General features: G+C 36.4%; 1 protein-coding gene across 1 annotated transcript in view; it reads right to left on the bottom strand.

The window, feature by feature from the left end:
- PRKAR2A (protein kinase cAMP-dependent type II regulatory subunit alpha) overlaps positions 1-26,029 on the bottom strand; it is a 74,671-nt gene that overhangs the window by 10,614 nt on the left and 38,028 nt on the right. The window contains exons 3-7 of the mRNA XM_063291479.1: positions 16,767-16,819; positions 16,279-16,362; positions 9,344-9,450; positions 6,295-6,448; positions 1,054-1,155 (exon numbers count right to left, since the gene is read on the bottom strand). Coding sequence (XP_063147549.1) covers positions 1,054-1,155; positions 6,295-6,448; positions 9,344-9,450; positions 16,279-16,362; positions 16,767-16,819 — 500 coding nt within the window. The remainder of the gene's footprint in view (positions 1-1,053; positions 1,156-6,294; positions 6,449-9,343; positions 9,451-16,278; positions 16,363-16,766; positions 16,820-26,029) is intronic.

The raw sequence follows: 26,029 nt of genomic DNA, 5'->3' as shown, positions 1-26,029 counted from the left end.
TTGGCAGCCATACATGCCATAACACTGCCTCCACCATGTTTGACAGATGATTTGATAAGCTTCAGATCATGAGCTGTTCCTTTCCTTCTCCATACTTTTCTCTTCCCATCATTCTGGTGCAAGTTAATCTTGGTTTCATCAGTCCAAAGAATCTTATTCCAGAACTGGGCAGGCTTTTTTAGGTGTTTGCTGGCAAAGTCTAATCTGGCCTTTCTGCTCTTGAGCGTTACCAGTGGTTTGCACCTTGTTGTGAAGCCTCTGCATTTACATTCATAAAGCTGTCTCTTGACTGTAGATGTTGACAATGACATGCCTACCTCCTCAAGAACATTCTTGACCTGGCTAGATGTTGTGAAAGGGTTCCTCTTCACCATGAGCAGAATTCTGCAGTCATCCACTTCCGTTGTCTTTCATGGTCTTCCAGGCCTTTTGCTGTTGCTGAGCTTGCCAGTTAATTCCTTCTTTTTCAGGATGTTCCAAACTGTTGTATTGGCCACTCCCAGTGTTTTTGCTATCTCTCTGATGGGTTTATTTTGTTTTCTCAGCCTAATGATGGCCTCCTTCACTCGCATGGACACCTCTTTGGACCTCATGTTGAGAGTTCCAGTGAACAGCTACCAGATGCAAATGTACCACTCAGAACCACCTGCAGGCCTTTTACCTGCTTGATTAATCATGGGATACCCAGGAAACAGGCCAAACCTGGCCATGCAGCTGCTTGTCAGCCATTCGTTCCATTACTTATGAGCCACCAACAACTGGGGTGTGTGTATGCCACTGGCTGTACTTCCTGAATGGTTAGTGCCCCACTTTTGTCAACCCCCTTGAATTACAGCTGAAAGTCCTGACTTTGCTCCCATCTGGGTGTGTTTCCTTTCAACTTCAATGTGGTGGTATACAGAGGCCAAATACCAAAACAGATATCGTTCCAATATTTCTGGTCCTGTCTGTACTTTCCTACCTACTGACCCCAACTTCCTCTTAAACATTTACAATGCTGAGGAAAATCTAATTAGACATGGTTTCCAGTTCATCTCCCACAAAGTACTTTACCTCCAGTGACTTAAGAAGAGGCACTGATTCAATAAATAGTTCGTACGTTTTCCTTTTCCTTGCATTATTTTTCAATATAATTCTTCTGAATGTTACTCGATCCTTTAAGAAACAGAATGAAAAAAGATATTTTCTTTGGTTATTTCTTTCTGAGCTAATCAAACTAGTATCTTATCAACACAAACAGAAAATATACCAACTTATAGTGGTGGCCTTTTCTGTACGAATAAGTAGCATATTAACTTATACACTGTTATTAATACTACTAATTTTAAAAAACAGCCAACATTAATACTAGCTGGGGGGGAATGGGGAGAAACAAGACACCAAAAACACTCTTTCTTGACCTTTTCTTTCTGCAAATGATACAGACAAGAAGCTGCTTGTGAAGAATGATCAAATGTTTAATAAACATGCTTCCTAACTGATTCTTTGGAAGAATTGGGAAGGATCAGTCTTTTGAAGTAAGAGCCCATTCAGCTGATGCAAACTACAAGAAAGCACTTACATATCAGTACATGAGAAACTAATATAGCTTAACATACTCTGTATGGACTAATTCTAAGGAACTTATCTTTTAACTTTTTTTCTCCCTGAGACTGAGGAGTGGAATTTGATCATTTAACTACAGAAAATAAACCAAAGTAAATTACACACAAATAACAGCATCCATAACCATGCAATGACGTAATTACGCAAATGGCACAATTACGTATTTGCACTAGGATATTTGATGGAAGTATGTAGCTAAGTCAAGGCTCTGGCATGATCGCATCATCACGTATCATCTGCCTCACTTGTCCTCTTGGAGACCCCAGTGAGCACTTGCCCTAAACCACCAAGGAAATCTTGCTCAGTTAAGGGCACATTAAGCTTGACAATGACTATTACAGTCAGGATTGAATAACCTGAAGAAGGGGAATTTGTGGCCTGTCAGAGACTGCTGAACTTCAAATCAACTAATTCAATAATCAGGGGTGATTAATTTAGCCATTTCTGGGGATTACAGATTCCCCATCCTGCAATTAGCCAACCGCAGGACACTTCTGGAAATCAGTCAGTTTTTAAAGAATGCAGAGCCAAATAATATAGAGCTGTTTACATCAAGAACCTCTGACAACTTTAGGCAGGGGAATAACCTGAACTGACACAACACTGATTCGGCATAGTAACTCCTATACTATTTTTTCCCAAGAACGTGTCCATTAGGTGGCAGCAAATGATCAAGCTGATTTGAGATTCTCCAGATTCTGCACAAGTTTCAAGATCAGATTTATGTGTGTACTACAACTGACAGTGCAATTTATAATATTTCAAACACCATAGTAATGTTATTTTTGTACTACAGTACATATAATTTGTGCATTTCAACCAGAGAAATGGTATAATCATTCTTCTATGACCCAAAAAGAAAAATTCCTTTATTTATGCAAGTTTATACCTATGTATGAAAATCAGCCCTCAATGTGTTCCAAATGTTGTCTTGTGCAAGGTCCTTGCTACTCTGGAATGTTTTCACTTTACTGACTGCTTATCTTTAAATAGAATATTATCTGAAAAGAGATTCTCCACTAGAATGGCAACCATTTCAAAGATAACTCTGAAAGCCGCCCTCTCACTTTCACTCTTCTCTTTGTATACTTGCCATTTTTATCAAGGAAAAATACATACATTTCCTGCTTCAGCAGAAACTGGAAATAAGCCATCATTTGCAAAGGTTGTAACATGCTATGCTTTGCATACAATTAGAAAACACAGTATTTATCAAATAGAACGCCATGGATACATTCCTACTTCATGTGGATACAAAAAGCTTTAAAAAAAATCAAAATTTAGGATTTGCGACCAAGATCGGAAAGACCCAGCTTCAATTCCACTGTGTGGAAAGTCTCGATCAACCACTAACTCTTCCCCCAATGTAAGTCATAGGGTTGTAGTGAGGATGAAATTGGAGGAGGGAGTACTGCTTATCAGCACTGTGGATGCTTCAAAAATGATTTGGAAGAAGCGTTTTGGACATCAGGGAGCACCGCACCGTTCTCCCAGTAATTAAAGCTGCCCTGTCTTTTTTCTGACTTTTGCACAAGTCTTAAGGAATATGGTAGTGTTTCAACGCTTCAACTTCCCGAAATGACTCTTAAAGCAGCAGCAACTGTTTAGAGAGGCTATGCTTGCATGAGGCCTCAAGTACGTCTTTCTCATTATTTTCAAAGCAGTTAAGAGCCATACTGTATGCAACGGCCTTAGACTGCTGAAGGGAACTGTACGCTAGGACAAGGAAATAGTCTGGAGTGATTGTACTGGACTACAGAAAATTGTGATTCAGCTTCTCGCTTTGCCAATTTAGGCTCGTAACAACTTCAGTGTGTAGTGTAATGCGTAATGGCTTCCGTATTGGGGAGGTGGAAGAGGCTTAACATTTAAACGTTCCCCCAGGGCTTCAACCATCAGTTAAGACAAAGTAAGGGAACTAAGGTAATTGTGAAGCAAATAAGATACTGATAAAGGAATCCCTGAAAAGTTGAAAATGACATCAATAATCAAGTAGAAATATAAGCATAGCCACAGAAAAAGATAAAAAATATGAGACTGTTTCTCTACTACATTTGGCCACTAGCTCGACAATATGGAACAAACTGGATCTAAAAGTGTTGCATGTATTTTTTTAATGTTACTTTATTACATTTATAGCCTGTCTTTCCACCAGGAGCTCACAAATGTGTATGTTCATTTCTATTCTCACTCACTCTCACAACAACCTCTGTGCTATGTAGGTTACCCTGAAAAACAAGTGCCTAGCTAAAGATCATCTAAGTGGGGATTTGAACTTGGACCTGTTTTCATCCTACCCCAACATTCTGATGATTACCTTTGGCTAGTATCTTCTATTTGCAATATAAACCAAAATAAAAAATATTTTCACCCTATTCTACTCTTCTCTGACCAGTACGAGAGACACCACGATGTAGTGATCAAGATGCTGAACAAGGTGCTGGTAGTCTCAGGTTCTTTTTCTTAGGCATGGAAGCCAGCTGGCGACCTTAGACCAGCCATCCTCTCCCAGACCTAATCAGCATTAATCTCCATGACAAGCTGGCTTGCACTGACTGCTTTGGTCTAAAAATTAGGCAGGTACAGTGCAAAAACAAGTGGATTCTGCAACCATGTGGGACAAATGCTAAGAACAGCAACTCTGACCAGTAAACATACATTAGTATCAGAAATAAATTAATACGTGCAGTTCTCAACAAAAAAAAAAGGAAGATGATTTTTTAAAAACCCAGTCTACACTAGAGGATGACAAGCACATTGGTATCCACTGTCTAATTAAAATATCTATATCAGTGAATGTAAAGGTGGCTGCCATGAAGCCTATGGTTGTTTCTAATTCTATGAAAATTCAAAGGATTCTGTTGCAATAGCATCATCAAAGAAAATAATTGCAAATAGCTATGAGGTGCTCTAAGCTTTTCAGATATGCAACTAATATAAAGTAACACCTGAAGCACTTGGTTTTCCAGGATTCAAACTTATGATTTTAAAATTATTTCTATTAAAAATTCAAAGTATCAGTTTGGAAAGGAACCCTAGTGAATTCCAAAGCACATGTCACTGGCACGTTGCTATTCACAGGCACCACGCTAGGGACATCCAGGTTTAGCTTCTAATCTAAACAAGTCCCTGTGCTAGATGATCCATGTGAATCACATTGTTCTCTGTATGCTCACAACTTCCATACATATCCATCACATTGTTCCCTTCTGGGGTAAGCAATGTTATGCAAATTGCAGAAATGGAGTAAAAAACAGTGAACTAAAAAGTTAAAAGTATGAGGTAAGAAAAATAAAATTATGACTAAATCTAGTTTACATCAAAACCATTCCCTCTACCTCTCCATAGCTATCTTTGCAAACTATCCTTGCTTCCATACGTTCCTTTTGGTTCTTTAAACTTCTCACCTCTTACTTTTTGAGGGTTACATCAGCTCCATCCAACCATGACTTTCTTGGTCTTCTTCTCCCTCTTGATCCATTTATTCTTCTCACATATTTATTTTGCAGTTTAATTCTCATTCATTCTCTCTGTATAACCAAACTGCCTCAAGGTACCTCTTTCATACTAGTCACTCACTTTTGTATTCAATTTATATTAATTTGTTCTTGATCTGATTGCTTCTCATTTTACAACATACACTTAAGTATCCCAATGCTACTGCATTCAATCTTTGTACTTCTGCTCCCACTTCCATATAACAAAGGTTTATAACAAAGAAGCATAGTCTTTTTATCACCATGTTTGCTTCTTTTGACATTCATTCATTCTTTGCCACAGACCACATGCTAGCCACTATATATACACATCTCAAAGAAGAGAGGGAAAAATGCAAGGGCAAGAACAGAAAGACTCTTAGCTGCCTACATTTTGAAACTTGTTATTTTTGCCAAATAAAATATTATAAGATATTGGCCAAAAGGTGTTGAAGTTTCTGTACTCTTTTCTAATTTTGAATCTTTAAACTGCATGTAAATAGTAAGCATGCATTTAAATATACAGAAAGATGTTGTATTTAATTTTGCGCCATGCAGAGGCTGTGTAAGCTGCTGTTCACTTGGAGATTCACTGAAATATAGAGTTTCACCAGTGGTCCTAAATCTGTGCATGCAACTGTATGTCCTCAGCACAGCAATTTAGATGGGAGCTCATCTCAGCTTTGTAGCACAGTGACCACACAAAATGTTTTACAACGGTTACATTTTTTTCCAAATGTGCATTAATCTGGACTGAACAATAATAAAGATTATGCAAGCTGAAACTGTGAAAAAACTGCTGATAGATGAGATTCCCTTTGCTTCACAATAAGTCATAAAAGGTTGTTGTGGCTATCAGAAAGTTGTGTGCCCCTTATCTAGCTGGGATTGCCATCAATTTCAAAGGGGGTGAGGGTAGTAAGGATTTCATGTTCTGAAAACCAGGCTTTATCTGTTTCCCTGCAACGTTTTTTTTTTCCGTTTTACTATGTTTGTTTCACCTTTCTTCCTTCTGCTTTTTATATATTCTCCCTACAGTGACCTTTGGCTAAAAACAAATAAAACTTTGCTAGTAATAACAGAGAGGAAGCTGAGAGAAATCAGCATGCTTCAATATACTGAGATAAACACAGTAAGAGAAAACAGAAACGGCTGACAGAAATTCTATTTGTGTCATACAAGAAATATTACATTTCCCATACATAAAACTCACCAGTCCCCAAAGGGCTCCTTTTGTTGTGGCAACAATTGTGGCAGCTCTAGGAGTGTTGTACATCAAGGCGAGTTCCCCAAAACTGCCATGATTATCGTAGCGGCCAACACAGCGACTTTGTCCTTCTCGTGCTACAAAAATATCATATAATCCCCTAGAAAGATGGGGAGGTAGAAACCCTGGGCATTAGACCAAATTCAAAACACTGCTAATAAAAATTCAGTTTAATTAAAAAAAAACAAAAACAGAAGTATTTTTACTCTCTAAAGTAAAAATAAGATAGTTCCCACCTCTCTCCTCTGTGGTTTGAACAGAACATGCCCGGTCAGAATGTATCCCCATTTGCCTCCAAACACTGCCCACCCCCGCCCACCCCCAAATCGCCTTTTCACTGTACTGATCCTTATCTGGAAGCTTATTTTCTTTAAATGCTAAATAATATGGAATCATGTACAGCTGGGGAAAAGAGAGGCCCTTGGCTTGTAGAAATGGCCTCCAAGTGTCCTAACAACCAGGAAACACACTGAGACATGGAACTGGTCTCTAATATTTATTGCTAGTGCTTAACAGGAATCCTAACAAACTGAAGAAGCGTGGGAAAACACAGACATATAACCCCCAAGGGTTAAGGCGGTCCCGATCTGTGTCTCTTTGAATGGCTGAACAGTTCCTCAGTGCTACGCATGCGCTTGACAGTCTGGATGGGAGCCCCCTGCTCGCCATCCTTACTCATGACACCAAGTAAGCCGCTTAATTCCCTCCCACTGTTTTCAATAGGGGTAGATGCATTGACCTGTTGGAAAATATCTGAGAATGCTGAAATACCATTTCTTGCTTCTTTCTCTTCCAGTTCTGCTGCTGGCAGGTCTCTGAACGCCTCAGAGGCTCCAGCATCAGAATCCTTTGAAAAGGCTGATGGGCCTGTCCCACCCACGTTTTAAGTATTTAAACTTTAGCATTCTGTTTGTACAGAGAGATCTGCAGGAAGATGAGTATTTTTGCTTATCTCAGCAAGTCTGCCAAGCTTAAATTTTTCCTCAAATGATTAACTTGTCCAACTACCTAATCATTCAGAAACTTAGCATTAATTATCTGGAGAGAAAAAAAGGGGCTAGTCTGTAGCATTATTCTGGTTTCCTCAAATTGAACTGAATTATCCAATCAGCCATATCCGACCCTTGGCGATTCCATAAGCCAGAATTACTATTTTGCAGTATCCCAAACTGTTGTTGGGAATTACTTTTCCTCTGCTTTCACAAGATTCCTTGGCTTATACATCATTAGAGACATATCAAATTACATTTTGTAATCTGCCAGTTTTATATCTGTTCTAATTCCCAAGGTAGTATGGGGATGATAGTATTCTGAAATGCACTTCCATAGAAAGGATTAATATCTGTTACTATAAAAAAGGGAATTCAACAATCTTTGAAAAAAAATATTTTCCATGTCTTTAAAAAAGTGGAATGAGGATATAAATTTTGGAGGCTTTCAAGAAAAAGCTTTTGTTTATATATAACCTCTTTAAGATGCCTATATAATCTCCACAGCTGGCCTAGCATAAATGAGTGGCTTCTGGGTAACACAGCCTAGTAACAACGTTTTCCACACTGTAAGTCCTGGATTTTTGCCTTGACTTTTATTATGACTGAAGCAGTTTCAGAGCTAAGGAAATGAATACATTTTAATGCTTATGCTGGTGGCAGACAACACAGCTAAACAGAACAGTACATATTATATCAGAATTATTAGTAATCTATGTAAATATGGGTGTGATTATTCAATTTTCTTTCATAATAAAATTCTACGGATGAAGCATATACACACTCTCAACGGTATCAGAAATGGGAACACTTGAGTGAACCCAAGATTGCAAAAAAAAATGATTCTTATTCAATATGCTTTAAATGTGTGCTTAAGCAGCAACAAGCAAATTCTTATGGAATAAATTCTGCAAACAGGCATACTGGATTTAGCAAAAGAATAAACTCCCAATGGTTCAGAATAACATAAACAGAATTCTAGTGCACTCAGCCCAGATCCCAGAATTTGTTCTAGTGTTGTTTTATCTGTGTAAGATCATCAAAGATGCTTTTAGATTTTGGATCTCCCTGGTTTTAATTTTATTTTTGATTTGTGAAAGTATTGTAAGCCACACCACATATTTTAAAGAAGGGATATAAATTCTTCTAACAATAAATAAAAGGAGCCATGGATCCAAATAATCTTCCCAAACTGAGACAATAGTTCAGTTGAATTCTTTGGAAATTCAGTTTCTACCTAGTACAGATAGTCCTCACTTAATGACCCTAATCGGGACCAGCAATTCCATCACTAAGTGAAGCAGTCATTAAGTGAAACATCACATGACTGCCACTTAGTGATGGCATTTCTTGCAGTCCTGGCTGTGGTCATTAAGCAAGACATCACATGACCACAACTTGTGACCTCCTGCCGGCTTCCCCAATGATTTTGCTTGTCAGAAGCTGGCTGGGAAGGTCGCAAATGGTGATCATATGACTGTGGGACCCTGCCACCTTTGTAAATGCGAAATAGTCGCCAAGCGCACAAATTGTGATCACATGATTGTGGGGACACTGCAGTGGTCATAAGTGCAAGCACTGGTCGTAAGTCACTTTTTCAGTGCCGTTGTAACTTCAAACGGTCGCTAAACGAATGATTGTTAAGCGAGGACTACCTGTAGCCACTTATCCATCATAATCCTCAGGCTCACACTCATTATCACTCCAGTTTCACAGAAAGCCATAAACATACATATTTTACCATATATGCCAAAAAATTAAGTAGGCATTCACTGTGAAAAGCAATTAGCACAGTAATATTTGAGAATGAGCTAACAGAGCTATCTTAAACACTTAAATCCAGTAACCACATTTCATGACTGTAAAATAAGCATCTTTCTACCTGAAAGATTGCTTTACAGAGATGAAATGGCTAGCTAATGTTAGAGCTAATACAATTTAATTCAATATTTATATTAGAAACAATGTTCAAAAAGTCATCACAGAGCAATACTTGGGCTCCTTACTCTTCAATGACATAAAAATTGTCTCCATCATCTCCTTGGTCAATTACGTGTTCCTGAGGTTGCACTTTCCTTTCAAACATGGCATCTAAAACTTGTGACAATTGTTCCTGAAAGGAGAATGGCATTTCAATCAACATTGGTTATGAAGACTGAGTCATGTTCATTTATAATGCCCAGAATACTTTTTTTTAATAAGAATTTTATTAAGTTTCAAGCAAAGATAAAAGCTACAGAAAAACAAAAAACTACAAAGAAAGAAAGAGAAAAAACTAAAAAAGTGTGGAAACACAAGAGAAGAATTTTTCAAAGTTACAAAAAGAGGTGACTTCTGACTTTAACAGCAAGGATATACAAAAGTTTCCATAATCAATCCCTTCCTCTATATTAAACCAAAATCACATTATTTCTATAGATCATTCCACTGGCACATTGTAAAAATCACTAAATACAGTTACTCCCACCCCTTATATTAAAGGGAAAAAAAGAAAAATTTATATAAACCTCCTAATCAACTTCCCCCCCCAAAGATAACATTTATTTAATTATTTCCTTCCTACTACTATTCTATACATTTCTGTCCACTATAATAAAGATCAAACTAAACAATATATAAATTGTCTGCCATTGTACTTGATAATATAACAATTTTAATAATCTTAATCATATTAAACCCCAAACCATCCAAATAGATATTTTATTATACCTTGATAATCTTAATCCAAATCATTAAATGCCCAGAATACTCTTGATTATGCTTTGAGCTCTGTTTTAAGCACAGAGGAGGGGGCGTATTCTTGAACGGGGTGCCATCTCACTTGTTCCTGAATGCAGGAAACACACAAATCAAGCTAGAAGTAGATTTTACTCTCCTGTGTAGGAGAAAGCCCCCTTCTACTTCGAGGGTCTTCTAACTCCAAAGGACAGAGCACAGATGGAACTCTGCCATGTTAAAAAATAAAAAATAAAAAAGCTGCGGAATCTCAAAGCTGACCATGAAAACAGTGGCCACAATGCTATGTGGGCAGGAAAAGACAGCTCTGCACAGTCCCTTCGCTCTTTTGAAATATCTTGAAAATGTTCCAGGAAAGTGCTAGGCAACTGATAAACAGAGTTGTGGTCTCCAAAAGATCAGTGTGCCATGACTATGCCACATTTAACCATCTATCTGGTGGCTTTGACAATTCATAGGAGACGTGCCTATGAAACTGAATTCTAGTTACTCAAAATGATTATCAGTAGGAAACACCACTCCCTACCCCACAGAAAAGTGCCAGCCTGAGAAGGTGCAGTTACACCACAAAAAGACAGGAAGCACCATCCCTTTTCAAGGGAAGGGGAGGGGAGGGCTCCTCCCAAATGATCCAAATTCTATAGGAGAAAACAGAGGAAATCTTTCCCTTGCATCCTTCCCAAATCTGTTTTAACAGTCCAAAGAGATTGAGACATTACAAGATAATCTGTGCAAAACTTGCTAATCAGTTCAAATAACATAACTTAGTACAACTTAAGGATGCTGTATCTCAGGACATCAAAGCCAGACTTCTTACTTCTCTGAAATACATGTGGAAGCAAGCTTGGAAGAAACCAACAAGATATACGATTGCTTTTACTTTTACCAGAATTTCAAAATCTAGGTCTATAAAAATCTTTAAATTTGCACATCAGCAGCATTTAGTTCTCTAAGAAGAGAACAGACTTCGTTATGGTCAGCAACGAAAGTGCAAAGAGAGAGAGAGAGATAAATTACAGCAAAATATCCATGTACATATAGGTAAACAAATAAACAGATAAATTTAAGATAGCATTAAAAGTATAGAAACAAGATTGAAAAAACCTGTAACCAACCCTATAAAACCTGATCTATAAAACCTATCTTATTTTATTTGCTACTTTACAACCCTTGGTTAGTACATATAAAAATCAGTAAGAGAAAATTGGAGGAAGGAAATAACTTTATGGCATACAATACTGAAGTGGATGAAACATAAAATTTTGCCTTGCTAAGCCTGCTGATATGCTTTATCTGTAAGGCACTCACACTTTTGTATGGCTTCAGTGCAAAATCTCACAACTTGTGCCAAAATATTAGGGGCTGCATTCTCAGCATTCTGAGGTGAAGGTAACATTCTGTGGACCTCCTTTTAAACTTTTTAATAAGTGGAATTATCCTTCAGTGTCTGGCTTGCTCATAGAAGGGGCCACTTAGAACAGTACAAATGCACTTAATTCTCTGTAAGGTTTAAGTCAATTAACAAAAGCATGATAATAGACTAAATAGTAGTGAATTAGTATATTCTGACAGCAGATATGATCAGTCTAAATGTAGACTTTAAAACAGGCTGATTGGTTTTTTTTTCTATTTTCTTTCACAGATACTCCTTTTGAAGATTTTAAGTCTTCAAATAGAATAGAATCAAAGGAGAAGAGAAAGTTTCTTACCATATTCTTTAAACAAGAGAATAATTTCAACCTCTATATTAGGTATTATAGGAATGTCAATATCATACTGTTAATCTGCAACAAAATGTCTGTTAGTAAGAAGGAAGATTTTTTTCAATTAATTGAAGTTGTTGGGTGATTTTTAAAGCACCAAAGTAAATTACTGTTTAATTCACCAGGGTTTGGCATGTATAACCATCCACTGAATATATATTTTTAGGTAAAACATTGCTTCAAGAAAGCCTATTTTCCCTTAAAATCTTGAATTACTGAAAAGTTTATTCCTTAGATATATCCCCAAGATAAATTATCAGATATTTATTCTATCTTTCTTACATTAAAAATAAACTCATATAACTCCCTTAGAGGGACACTTGCAGAAGGGAGTCATGAGATGGTAAGTTTAAAACTCAATGGAAATATCTCAATGGTAGTAAGCACTGAATGTTCACCCTGAAAAAGCACACGTTGTATTCCAGAAAGGTATTACGCATCACTTGCATATCAAGCAAGTAATACCTATCACTGTTTACAAACTACATTTTAAACAAACCACTGTTTTATTTACAGGCACCCAGATGATATGGCAATGGGGTGCTCATTCATTACTAGAAAACCAGTGTAAGCTCTATGACACCCTGAAGGTTTTTAAAAATGGGCATATCTTGATGTTTTATAGAGAGCCACCTCCAATCTAAATATACTGGAAAAGGACAAAAAAACCTGGATGGTGTTTTCTTTATTAACATATCACCTCTGTACAAAATCAACATGGCTTTATTTGGAACCTAAGATGTATTGTTCCCATGTTTGAATATTCCCTATTCTCTGAAATGCAGCATATTAAGGAAAGGCTAAGCAGGGAATTAAAACCACAATAACTACAGGGAGCATTCCTATCAAGGCAGTTCCACATCTGCTGTTGGAGACGGTATACTGTGGAATTTCAGCACATTTGAAATAGCTCTCAATAGCAAGGGGAAATGTGCGATGTAGGAAATTACTGATAAGATATGGCTAATGAAAAAAAAAATCCCTCAACTAATGGAAAGATTTATTAAAAGATTATTTTCATTTAGTTGCAGTTATCTGGAAATATTTCACAGTATTGTGCATTAGAAAACTGACAGAGTTCTTGAGTCCAAGTAAGGGAGGAAGAACGAGAAAGAGACTCACAGTAACTTGGCCTTAATTCTCTGGGAGAATTACTTTGCTCAGTTTTCAAGATTGTGTTACATTACCCTACTAGCAAACAAAGATCCTTCCAAAACAATCCAAGTAGTTTTTGTTTCCTAAGTTGCTTGCTATCTTTTCCCTGCTACTCAGCCTATTTAACACATTATTTCTTTCTGCAAGTGATATTTAAATAAATATTTACATGTTAAATTGGTAATTTTTTTACTTGGGGTCCACCCAAGATTTAGTTTTTCATTAATGCTGACCCTTACAAACACTGTTCTGAGTGTTACCAGATATCACCATTATTACCTTTTGAATTATTAAAACCCAAGGTGCTACAGAACACACTAAAAGCAGAAGGGATTATGTGAGAGCTGTCTAAGGACCATGAAATAAACTTGGCAGCACATTCTGAGAGAAGCAGGGTGGAGGTTGGAAAGCTGTAGGACTGTAGTAGTTTGGTGAGCTGCCATTCAGACCAAAAACAGCTCTTCCCTATTCAGATCCTATCAAAGGAACTTCTAGGGCTTTTATCATACCAGAGGTTCCCAGTGTTCATGCAGTCCTTCTGAATCATTACTAAGAGGATGCAAATTGTAACTAAGCAACCTGTAACAAAATAATTTTTTAAAAAACAAAACCTAAAAAGGTAACGCTTTTAGAAAATTTGTATTCATATCTGCTAATTACTGTCAAGTAGTAGAACATGGCAACAGAAGAGAATAAAAAATATTCAGCTTATCTTCTGGCAAAGGCAGTTGTGTAACAACATCCCTGGTAGATACTACTCCAGCTCTTTTTAAAATTTTTAGTAAAGTGATGGGCAGCATTTTGGTGACTGGCTGTCATTTAAATATTTCTGAATTTCTATACTATTTATTTTCTGTATATTACTCTTTAAAAATGACTGGATTGTGGGGAATTTAAGATAAGGTAAGAAAGCCATTATTTTAATCTGTCCATATTTCATTTATTTTAAAGCTCATTAATACTTTATTTTATTTGGGAAAGCAAAAGGTTGTAACAGAATAGAGTAGCAAGCCATGCTCAATATTATAATATGGATAGGTTAAAAAAAACACTTCAGCTAAAAAAATCCTACCTTTTATGATACTGAAAGTCTAAGTCAAACTATACAGTGCCATGCAGATACAGTACATCAACCACTCAGGGTACAGCCCCAACGATTAGTGACTGCTAAGCTCATGCCAAGCTGCATGCCCTGCATCAGGATTCTCTGAAATAATCTGTGCATCCAAATTATATGCCTGTTTGTCATTAAACAAACCAGGAAAACAATTCAATTTTAGGTGACATGCAGTGATATTTGATTGACCCCATCCATCATCCCAGGACTCAGCATAACAACATTCTGAGCCCTCCTGAATCTCCCTTCTGCTTCAGAGAACATCATAAAGAGCCTCTGATGAAACCTAAATTGACTCTCCCCATCAGCCTAATTTCTGTAGCACCTAATTATTTTTTCTTACAAGATTCCTCTTGTTAAAATCTAATGAATAAAAATCACATCCTGTTATGAATAACCCCAAACTTAAATTGCACTTGTAAGAAACTCATCACAATTGGAGCTATTGAATTCAGAGACAGCTTGTTCCAGTTAGGTTAAAAAGGCAATTCCCAAAGCTGAATCTAAAATGACTAAAATTCTTCTTAGATGTGTCATAGAACAGAATGGTAAGCAATATTTAAGAACATCCTAGACAAGATTTAATTGCTGAACAAAACTCTTAAGCCAGGATAATACAATATTCAAACATAAATAGTAATTAAAGAGCTGACTGAATTTTGTGTTCACACAAACAACACAGCTAAATGAATATCATCTGGATTGTTCATTTCAGAATGATAAAGCAGAAGGAAATTGTCAGATACTGCCAATATTGAACAGGAAAGTATAAATTAGCAGCCACTTTTTATGACTGAAGCATTTCTTTAATCTAGGGCTATGCAATCTACACCTTACTTGTAGTTCCTAAAAGACATTTTTGTGGACCAGGTTTGAACCTCAATTATTAAGCATCAAAATAGAATTTTAGCAGCATGGTCTTCTTGTTCTTTGTTTTTCCACTATAACACCTTAAAATATGTATATTAAGCTTTTAAAAGACTTAATGCATTTATTTTTCTTGGATGGAATGGAATGACTAGACAATATATTCTTATTTATACCGTTTAAAAATTTTCATTTCATGACAAATAGTTAATGCTTTTCTTTTATCATTTTCTTTTTTTAGTGTAAGCTGCCCAGAGTCATTTTGGTGTCAGGTGGCCATTAAATCTTATAAAAAAATAAAGCTACTTGATTACAGGCAGAAAGTAGCATCTCTAATACAAGAGCACCAGAGGAAAAAAGTTTACTGTAACTCATGACATCCTCCTAACATAGCAACTATTTCAAATGTCTCTAGCAGCATAACTCCTAAAACATGTTTTTGTGTTAAAAATTTCAGGATAGTTGCCAGGGGCTTAACAGGACAATTTGAAATGCTTTTAACAGGTAATATCTGAAATGGTTCAACTGTACCAACATCTGTACCTGGCTGAGAAATGACCTGAGTTTCATCATGCACTTTGATTTAGCAGATGGTGTCTTCTGTTGCTACTATCCCTGAAAAGTAACTGTTGCTGCTTTATCAAACTAATTATTGAAAGATTATGATACAAAAAATGACAATATTCACACACGTTAGTACTGTAAAGAATTTGAGTTCATTTGGCAGTGAGCAGCATGGTAGTGCAGACTGCTTGATCAGTTTTGCTTGGTTTTGGCTACCAGCAGATACACCTAGGAAATCCAGATGCAAATCCATTATTGCTCAAATTTACATGTGATCCTAGAAGCTCTGAACAATTGAGCCAGAAGCTAAGAGGAAGAGGAACAAGCCAGATTTCTGGTTCCAGGTAATAGTGAACATATGAAAGATTGAGTCAAATCAGCAACTCATTCCTGAATAAGCTAAAATTCTTTACAGATCTGGTTCTTCATTTAATGTACATCTAACTAATGTATTGAAGTTAAATATTAAATTCCTTCCCTTCATGTACTGATAAGCCAGTGCAAGACTATGTTGTTACAAATTAAATATAAAATTTGAAATAACTAAATAACTACTAACTCAATTTCATCCACATGTTGCTATATCCACACATATAAACAAATCAACACGCTTTTGTACTTATATATAGGTCAAATTAAAACAGGTCAAATTGAATTAAAATTTTAAATTATTATTTAATTAAATAAATTAAATTTAAAAGGTCAAATTAAAACAGTAAATATAGGTCAAATTAATTACCTGATCTAGGTTTTTGAAGAGGAGAATATCTTTACAGGCTTCCTGCAATCTGCATCTCTGCTCATCTGTTTTTGGATGAACTATCTAAAAAAGAAAAGAAGTGTAAACATCAATACATTTTTAGGCTAAACATGTTTGGGGGTATAATTCTGAAAATATTTAGGGAAATATTGAAAATGTTGTAACTGTAACAGGGAACAGTTTATAGCAGTTCATACTGCTTCAGTAAAGAAGGCCTGAGAAGCAATAAAGAAAAAATCTGGCCCTCAAATGTTTTACTAATTATTTTTATTTACCTCAAACTTAGACAGTTGGAAAGCCTTCTAGAACAATTGTGAAAATTCTTTCTATTCATTCAAAAGTTACCCTTAAGAGCAAGTGCTACTACTTCATTTATCACTTTATTTTGTAACTTCACACAAGTAATAGGATAAAATAAAACTGCTGTTTGTATCGGCAAATAATATAGTATGTTCAATCTTGCTTACCCTTGGTTCTGTATCTTCATCCTCTTCATCTGGGTTGAAGGCTTCTGCACAGACTTGAAAAAGAAGGAAATATTTGTCTGTTAATCTTTAAAAGGGTTACCATGAGTAGAAAGGCAAGAACTCTGCATCAATATATTAATTAGTGCCATTTTAAAGTTCCCAATAACATGAAGTATAGTGTAAAAGATTTATCACTTCAACCCTAACTGTTCCAGACACTGGATAACTATTCAGGATTCATTCCAATCAAGGTGAAGGCAATACAGCTCTTAGTTGCACCATTCCAATCAATACATGACAAAAAAGTCTTAGTGACTAGGGTTGCTTGCGAAAATGGTGCTTATATTGCCTGTTTGTGTGAAAATGGCAAAATGGCAAAAGATATTATCGTATGTAAAAGTTGCACACTAAGAAAATAACTGTCTTTTCAGTGAATATGGATGTCTGCATTTGTATCAAGCAAATAAGCATCATATCAGCAACTAACCCTGTACATTCTTTTGTCACTATCTAGGAAGAAAAAGAGTTCAATGTAATCTACAATGAAGTCAAACATTTATGGTCAAAATTTCAGCAGCTTAACATACATTTAAAAAGGCAAAGAAGCCCTAGACCAAGATTATGTTGAAAGATTATGTGAACAGAATACAAGTCAAGAATTATTCCCTTCAATGTTAACTGCTCTAGGAACTTTCCAAAAGAAAAGCAGAGGAATATTTTACATGCATCAGTAAATAAAATTTTGGACTTTGGAGAGAACATGACAGAGGCATAAAATTAACATTTAGTACAAAGTTTATAATAATGAAATGCAAATAAGGGAAATACAATGATCAGCAAATGTTAAACCATTCAACTTGCTTCCTCAATAGGTAGCACAGGAGTCTGCAGTCTTGATCAGCACGCTGATCTGGAATTTTGAAAGCAGATGTCAACCTTACCAGGTAGACCGGACAAGAAACACAACCAGATGAGATAAGTTTACTTTACTGTAAGGCTACATTGACAGAACCTTGCAAGTCTGAAAGTACAAATCTCCCGCCGTCTCCTTTATAGTCTGAGAAGTTAGGGGGGGTCCCTTCTGAGCCTCATTATGCAGCTGTGGGCTATGCCCTCTCTTATCTGACCATTGGAAATTCTGTTGTTTCTCTTCTACCAGGGAGTCTGATTAAAATTGAAGAAGGCCCTGGGTTTGAGTTTGAATTTTCAGAAAAAAGAGGAACCCTCCAGTGTGTCTTTGTCACTAACAACCTAGGTGTTATAATGAATCCTACACAGCACTAGGAAAGCCTAATCCAATTCCACCTTCCATTTCCTTGTATACATAATAGAATCCAGTTAAGTGCATTCAAGCAGAAATAAACCCTATTGAATTCAATGAGATTTACTCTCTTGTATATGACTGCAGCCTAATGGAACTTCAGCGTAACAGAGACTTTGTGACAATGTTTAGTCTTTCATCTTTCCCTACTCTGATGAATGCAACAGCACATAGCAAAAGGCACAAATGCACTTGTCTTCCACTCAACCTAAAACCACTCACAGATTTTCTAAAAAAAAAATCCCCAAAGGCAGAGAGAGTATCTTAAAACCACGTCATGTACCTTTAAAAGAAAATGTGATTAATTTTGTAAAACAGAAATTAAATACAAAATAAAACTGGGAAAATGTCAGTTAAAATATTAAGATAAAGTCAATTCATCCATTGTAGCTGATTATAAGTAGGTTCTAGATCAAAATATTTATTACATACTGATATGGAATGTATCACCATCACACACTGGTGGAGAACCACATTTCTTATGAGAGCAAAATCCAGCTGTTGACCTATTCTAGTAGGCTAGATAGTGTCAGACCACAGCAAAGCCCTCCCCTACAAAAACATCAATTTCTGTCTGAGTGGATAGGTACACTTTGTTCCTCATACTGTCTATCATGGAGAAAATACTCCAAGACAAACGAGGAGCCATCAATTCCTGCCTTACTCTATACTCTACTGTATACCGAGTTCATTGTATATTTTCCCCTTCCTTCATTGGGGAAGGTATAAAGTGCCTCCTAAATAGTCTGTTTGCTTGACAGATAAACTAGCAGAATATCAGATAGCAATACAGGGAAATAACTCCTTTGAGCTTCTGTGGATTATCCTAATGGGCCACACTGGTCCCACAAGCTAGTCCCAATCCTGCATGTAACATGTTGGTAATAATTCACTTGTTTTTGAAAACACGTAAGATTATCTATTAACCACCACTTTAAGTTAAGCAAAACATCTGACAAAGTCTCCCATGAGATTCAGGCAGAGAATATGGAAAAATGGAGCCAGTTTGGTCTAGTGGTTAAGGCTCCAAGCTAAAACCCAAGAGCCTGTGAGTTCTAGTCCTGCCTTAGGCATGAAAGCCGGCTGGGTGACCTTGGGCCAGTCCCTCTCTCTCAGCCCAACTCACCTCACAGGGTTGTTGTTGTGGGGAAAATAGAAGGAGGAAGGAATATTAGGTATGTTCCCTGCCTTGAGTTATTCATAAAAATAATAAAAGCAGGATTAAAAAAATCTAAATATATATATATATAAAAAACTATGATATCAACAGATGGATACAGCTGGTTGAATAATTGTATCTAATGAATGTTTGACAATGGGTCCATGTCAAGACAGAGAGAAGCATCAAGTGGTACTACAAGGTTTAGTTGGATCCAATTCTGGGCACTGCATTTTAGGTAGGACACTGACCGAGTACAGCATGTGCAAAGGAGAACAATCAAGATGATAACGAGCTTAGAAAGAAAAATGTATGACGAATGGTTGGAGGCACTGAGTACGTTTAGCCTGGAGAAGACAAGACTGTGGAAATACATGATAGCTGTCTTCAAGTATCTGAAGGGCTGTTGTGTAGAACAAGGGTCTTTAAAAATTTTCAGGTTGCAGAACCTATTAGTTTAAAACAAACAAACCTTGGAACCCCCGATCTGTAAAATGGTGGCCACAGTGTTTTTTGGAAGAGAAGAAGCCTTGCCCTTTCTGTTATCCCATCAGCTCTCACAGAACAAAGTTTGAAAAAAACTGGGTAGAAAACAAGGCAAAATTGTTCAGAGTTGTTTCAAGAGGGAGGAGAAGAGACAATGAGTTTAAATTACAAGGACACAGATTTTGGCTTGATATCAGGAACAATACCCTAATAGAAAGAACTGTTCAGCAATGGAACAGACTGCCTCAGGAGGTGGCAGACTCCTTCACTGCAGATGTTTAAACAGGGGCTGCATGGCGCCATCTATCAGGAAAGCTGCAGTGAAGTGGACTAGATTATAAGATCCTTTCCAATGCTTATATTTGATGGTTCTGCAATAAGAAGTGTCTTTTTCATTCCAGAGGGCAAGATATCAAGTTAGAGAAAAATCAGTAGAAGAAATATATCACCATCTCATACTACAAGCAGGCACACTCAACACGGTATACAAATAAAATCAGCACAATATTTGAAGACAATTATCTGTCCTGGACAAAAGATTCCTGATATAAATTACCTTTTTCTTCTGAGTAAGAAACTTTGTGGTTCTCTTTTTTGAACTTCATAAATATAAAGAAGTCCCAAGAATAACCAGGACTAGAAATCATCATTGCTTCCACCTAATTCTCTTCCAGTTCTGTACATCCTTTCTGCTAACTGTGTATCATTAAAATTTTACTGGAACTGTATTTTATTCTGTAGTCTAACTGTACAAAAGTCTTGACAGACTGCTCAATTTACAGAACTAAGTAAGTGTGGAAGAATAAGAAAAAGAAGCCAGTTTCTGAAAAACTGAAATAAACCTCACAATTCCACAAGGGTATAAATAATTTTGAGAGATAGCTACACAGCCGTAACTCATTGGCAGATACAATACTGTGCATGTCATATGTGTTGTTCTTCTATTAAGTGAAAGAGGATGCAGGTTTTCCAATGACAGAACTACTTCCATTAGCAGGATCACCTTGAGAAAGGGATGAGCAACCCAGCTCAGATGATATTGGATTTCATACAAGGGAATTATTGTTACTTTTCTAGCTAAGCACCAGTTCATCAATTAATGTAGATCAATGTGAACTATCAGTCTAAAGCTAAAATGCAAACATAACAACATAAAGTGATGGTTTTTCTCCTTGTCCTTTTTTCCCATCTCATTATGCAACAACATTTAAAAAGGGGGGGGGGGAAAGGAACATTTACAGTAATTTGAATAGGTTCTAAAATAAAATATATTCAAGGTAAGCATCCACAAAACTTTCACTTGTATAAATAAGTTCACATGTTGCTTTGAGTAAGAGTGGAAAAATTACTAGAAGTGACATACCTTCATTAAGAAGTGGAACAAGGATTTAGAATCTTCCTAACAATTACAGCCTGCTAAGTGAAACCAAAGTGTACCCAATAAAAGCACACAGGTGAGTATTTTCTCAAACTTTTATTCAAACATGATATGCAGGCCAACGTACTGAGCTAATTGGCATGCACTGTTGAAATAATCACAAGACAACTTGATGCTAGCTGAAACTGAAGCTATCAGAGATTTTGATACTGTATTTTACTAAATGAAAAACAACAGCCTTGGTCAAGTCATTCTCCACATGAATTCCTACCTATTAAAACATTCTCATGTACCTTAAAATTTGCTTTCTATATATAGCCACTTGCAAATGCAACTTCCTGAGTGAAACACCACATATTTAGCCATGTTTATGAGCTGCTCCCTATACTCTAGATTTTGCCAAGGCAAACATAATTGCCTTCCGAAATCATATATAACTGGCATGACACGGGGAGTCACTCTTACAAAAAAGTTGTATTTATTTCTTTTATGAAAACTAGAATTCTCAACACAAGCCAATTAAAGCACAGCAAGCACTTTTTAGGCTGCTCCCTGTCACTCCCTCTAATCCCTCCCAGTATGATTTTTCCATTCCAGCTTAACTTCGTCTTTTCTCTGGGTAGGAGGGCATACTTTCACACAAAGCACTGTGTGGCAGCCACAGACCCAAACACACCCTTGGAAATAAGAAGATGCTTTGCAGATGACAACCTGCCATTTTTTAAAAAAGTCAGATGAGGTGGGGAACTACCTAGCAGGTATAGAATGAAGTATAATAGCAGAGTTTAACACAATTTTAAGAATTTAATGGACTATAAAAACATCTTCAGAATATTGAAAACGACATCCAAAATCACAATCAAAAGGTTACATACCAATAAAAGTCTGGATGGATAAATATTTCTTTCTCTAGTTCTAAAAGAACACTAAAATAGTTGCCAACTTCTTTGAAATAAGGCTTTCTAAAACATCTTTTAAAATCTTAATAGTAGATAATTATCTATCCATCTTCCAGATACAAGCCTAACTGAAGTGAATGGGACTTACTCCCAAATAAAAGTACACAGCCTGTTTAAAATTTAATTAATTTAATTAATTAAATTAAATTAATTAATTTGTCCTGTTATTGTTTGCATTATCATTATTACTGATTCAAATTTTCAAGAGTTAAAAAAGAATTATGAAAAAGAAAATGTAAAAAAATGAACTCCTCCTGAACATATCAAGACTAATCAGCTTAAAAGAATATTCAGCAGACAAAGTAATTCTGAAACTAGGAGCCCAGTTAATTTGAAATCAATTTAAAATACATTACTATTCTGATATCCACTGGGTTATTTCACAGTTTGGACAAGAAAATAGGGCAAAATCCTCTACTATGACTCTACAATTTATTTATTTATCCATTCATTCAATTTGTCCCTGCCCATTTCCTCCCATCGGATAAAACTTGCTATCGTTTTATCATTTTATTTTACTGGAGTTGGGTGGCCAATCAATCAATCAATCAAATTCCTAAAGCTGGTCAACAGTGGCAAAGAAAAAAGAAGAACTGGGAAGGAAGGGGGTAGGTAAGCCAGATGGCAAAGCTGCAGCGGGACAGTTTTACAGGAAATTTAGCTGCTGGATAACTCCACATATCATCACCTTTTTCTTCTCTTTACCCTCAGAGGGTTGCTTTTAAGCATTATTCCATAATTCAATTTCATTTTCATGCTTATTTTAAAATTCTATTGATAAGCAAAAAAGTGGGAAGGCTTGTTTCTTATCTTATCGGAATTAGTGTTAACTTTGTTCTTGTTTCTTTCTTATTACACAACATTCAAAAACTGGTTTATGAAGTATATAAAATATAGCACACAAAAAAAGCACTAGATGAATGCAATCATTTGCATAATGTTATAGAAACAAAAAGCATTCAAATAATATTCTTTTCATGGCATTTATTTCACTATTACAGCTGCATGAAGATAAACTATAGAGCTTTTCGTGTATAATAATTGACTCACATTTTAATACATAACCAACCTTAGAATTGACAATGAAGACACTGAAGTGGTAGATAGCTTCTGCCTTTTAGGATTGATGCCTTTTAGTCTGTGGTGTATTTCTTGACTGCTTGTTCCTTTACTGTTGATAAAAGAACAAACAGTCAAGAAATACGTCAGAGGCTAGCACTTAGGAAGATAGCAATGAAGGCTTTGAAAAGGATATTCAGAAGCCAGGATGTCTCTATACCTACAAAAATCAGAATTGTGCAGATAATGGTTTTCTTGTATGAAAGTGGAAAAAGAAGTAGGATAGAAAGAATATTGATGTTTTTGATGTCAGAGAAGGCTCTTGAGAAGAGCATGGATAGCCAATAAACAAATGGATCAAAGATCAATCTAGAGTTCATATTCAAGGCACAAATGGTCAGACTCAAATTTTGAACACATTATGTGACAACCCAACTCACATAATGAAAAATCTATAATGCCAGGAAATGCAAAAGGAAAGGGAGGATGACCACCAGCAAACTGGATAGACTCAATTATGTCAATGGGTGAACTATCAGAACACCTGAATGGCAAGGGGCAGAAAACTGGGTGTGTAAAGTGTATCAAATTTGGAACGTTTTAAATTTGAAACACCCCATTTTGAGTTTGAAACAGTTGTCTGGGGTGCAAGAAGCTGTCCTGCATTTGAAAACAGCTGTTCTGATAATTCTGAAAGTCTTTTGAGTACAACCATATTTTTTGAGCAGGAAAGGGATAGTATACAGCAAGGGATAGTGTACAGTCCTGTCTCTCCCACTCTCTGGCTGCAGTTGCAGCTGGATAAAAGGCTTGACCAGTTGTCAATGTGACTTGGATTCTAAATATATCATCCTTAAGGATATGAAAACTTTCTTAGAAGGTGTAAGCATATTTTGAAAAAGAAACACACCACAGTAGTATCTATCCCCTGAAAACTAAATTGCAGCCAGTGAAGCTTTTTAAAGAATACTCATTCAGAAGGAAAATAATTCTCAACTAAAGATGATCATCTGACAACCAAAAACAATATTAAACAAGGGAAAAAAACACCTTGCTTCCTTTACTGTATTCTTAGCAAATTTAATGCAAACCTCCCATTTTAAACTAATTGGGAAACGCTTGTATTTTAGGAAAATACAGTGGTTTCACAATACAGTATCACAATGCAGGATGTACACAATGTATGTATTGTAAGACAGATCATCAAGCAATGTTGATCTGTAAAATGCTTTTCATGCCCAGGTGTCATTTTTCTTCCTAACACTCAGTATTGTTTTCTCAGTAGTAAAAGTTTGTTAACTGTTTCTTCCATCTGTTAACGCCCATTTCTGTTTCATGTACTACATGGAATATGGCTACAGAAATTACACTGATTTGATTGGTCTACAAAGCATGATTTACTTAGAATTTTTTAAAAAGACAGTAAAAATAAGGCTACCACTGACAGCAGAAATGTATTATTTATTCAGAGTTTTGAAAACTTCACTAGTTATTTGCATTTCTACACTTTTGTCTCTATTTAAAAGTGTAAAGTGAATGTTCTACTATTCAAATAAGTTTACACATTAGTTCCTTAAACAATAAATAAGTATCAACATAATTTAGTTAAAAAAATCAAAAAGAAAAAATTCATTATGTAAAGTCAAGGATTTTCACTACTGGAAACAAATTAATTGCTAGAATAAATCTAGCATTTAGAAGAAAAGGATGCTTTTATTTTTGCCATTTAGAAAAGCCCTTAGTTTGGCACTTAAATAAATGAGAGCCGCTTCGGTGAGGTGGTTAAGGTGCTGGATTAGAGAACAGGAGCCGATGGCCATTCTTTAGGCATGAAAGCCGGCTGGGTGACTTTGGGCCAATCATTTTCTCTCAGCCCAACCCACCACACAGAGTTGTTATTGTGGAGAAAATAGGAGGCAGGAGCATCATGTATGTCACCTGCACAAAATAAAGACAGGATACAAATCTGCCTGGCAAACTGGAAGGAAGGGAAGAGTTACACTTGTGCTAAAGAAGATGGCTAAGAGCTATAGCAAGCAGAGCAGTGATAAAATGTCATTGACCAGGAAAGGAATTTCAGGCCTTTCTTCCTTGAGGTGACAGGTTTGTCTTTGTAAATTTCTTGTGCTTATTCAAGGCTTTTTCAGTGAAAAACCATTGATGGTTGTTGGCAAGTTTCAGAAGCACAGACTTAAGAGGAGAGTCTGGGACCATGAAACAGGGTTGGAATTGTCAGTCATTGCTTAAAGGATTAAGTAATGTTTGCAGGTACTTTTGAAAGAAATTGAAGATATGTTTGTTCAATAAGCTCTTAAAACATGACAGATTATGCTACTAAAAAGTTCCATTTAATTTTTGTAATATATTCTCCTGAGTTTTGGATCACTCAGCAGCCTTGACTTCAAAGCTGGCATGCCTGATTTGTAAAGCTCTGTTATCTGTGACCAGGTGCCCTGCTTTTGAGCGTTAGGGTAGGGACAAACCAGGCAAGCCTGCTCACGTATCATCTACCCTGGTGCCTGACAGGACCTCTTTCTGAGCCCCTGGACTGTTACTAGGCTGGTATTTACCTGTGATTTAGTGCTGAGAGATTTTTAGTTCTGTGCTCTGGTCTGGAAAGGCTCAGGAGCTTATGGACCTATTCAGGTAATCTTTGTCCCAATGTACACAGATGGACAAATATTTTTGTCTTGAACCGGGTGGATTATCATCAGCAGCTGATCACAACATCATATGGGAAATGCCGGACTGAGTCTGTTGCCATAGTTAGGTCATTTCCTGGTCCAGGTGAAACTCATCATCTCTTGTAATCTCTGCAGGATGGAGGGGGTCAATTAAACTGGTCTGAGCATCTTACGGATTCAGACAAATTACAGAGGAACTTAGGGATTTTCTAGGCAT

This window comes from Candoia aspera, chromosome 2, assembly GCF_035149785.1.
Source record: "Candoia aspera isolate rCanAsp1 chromosome 2, rCanAsp1.hap2, whole genome shotgun sequence".
NCBI classification, from domain to species: Eukaryota; Metazoa; Chordata; class Lepidosauria; order Squamata; family Boidae; genus Candoia; species Candoia aspera.
This window is presented reverse-complemented; position numbering and strand designations above follow the sequence as displayed.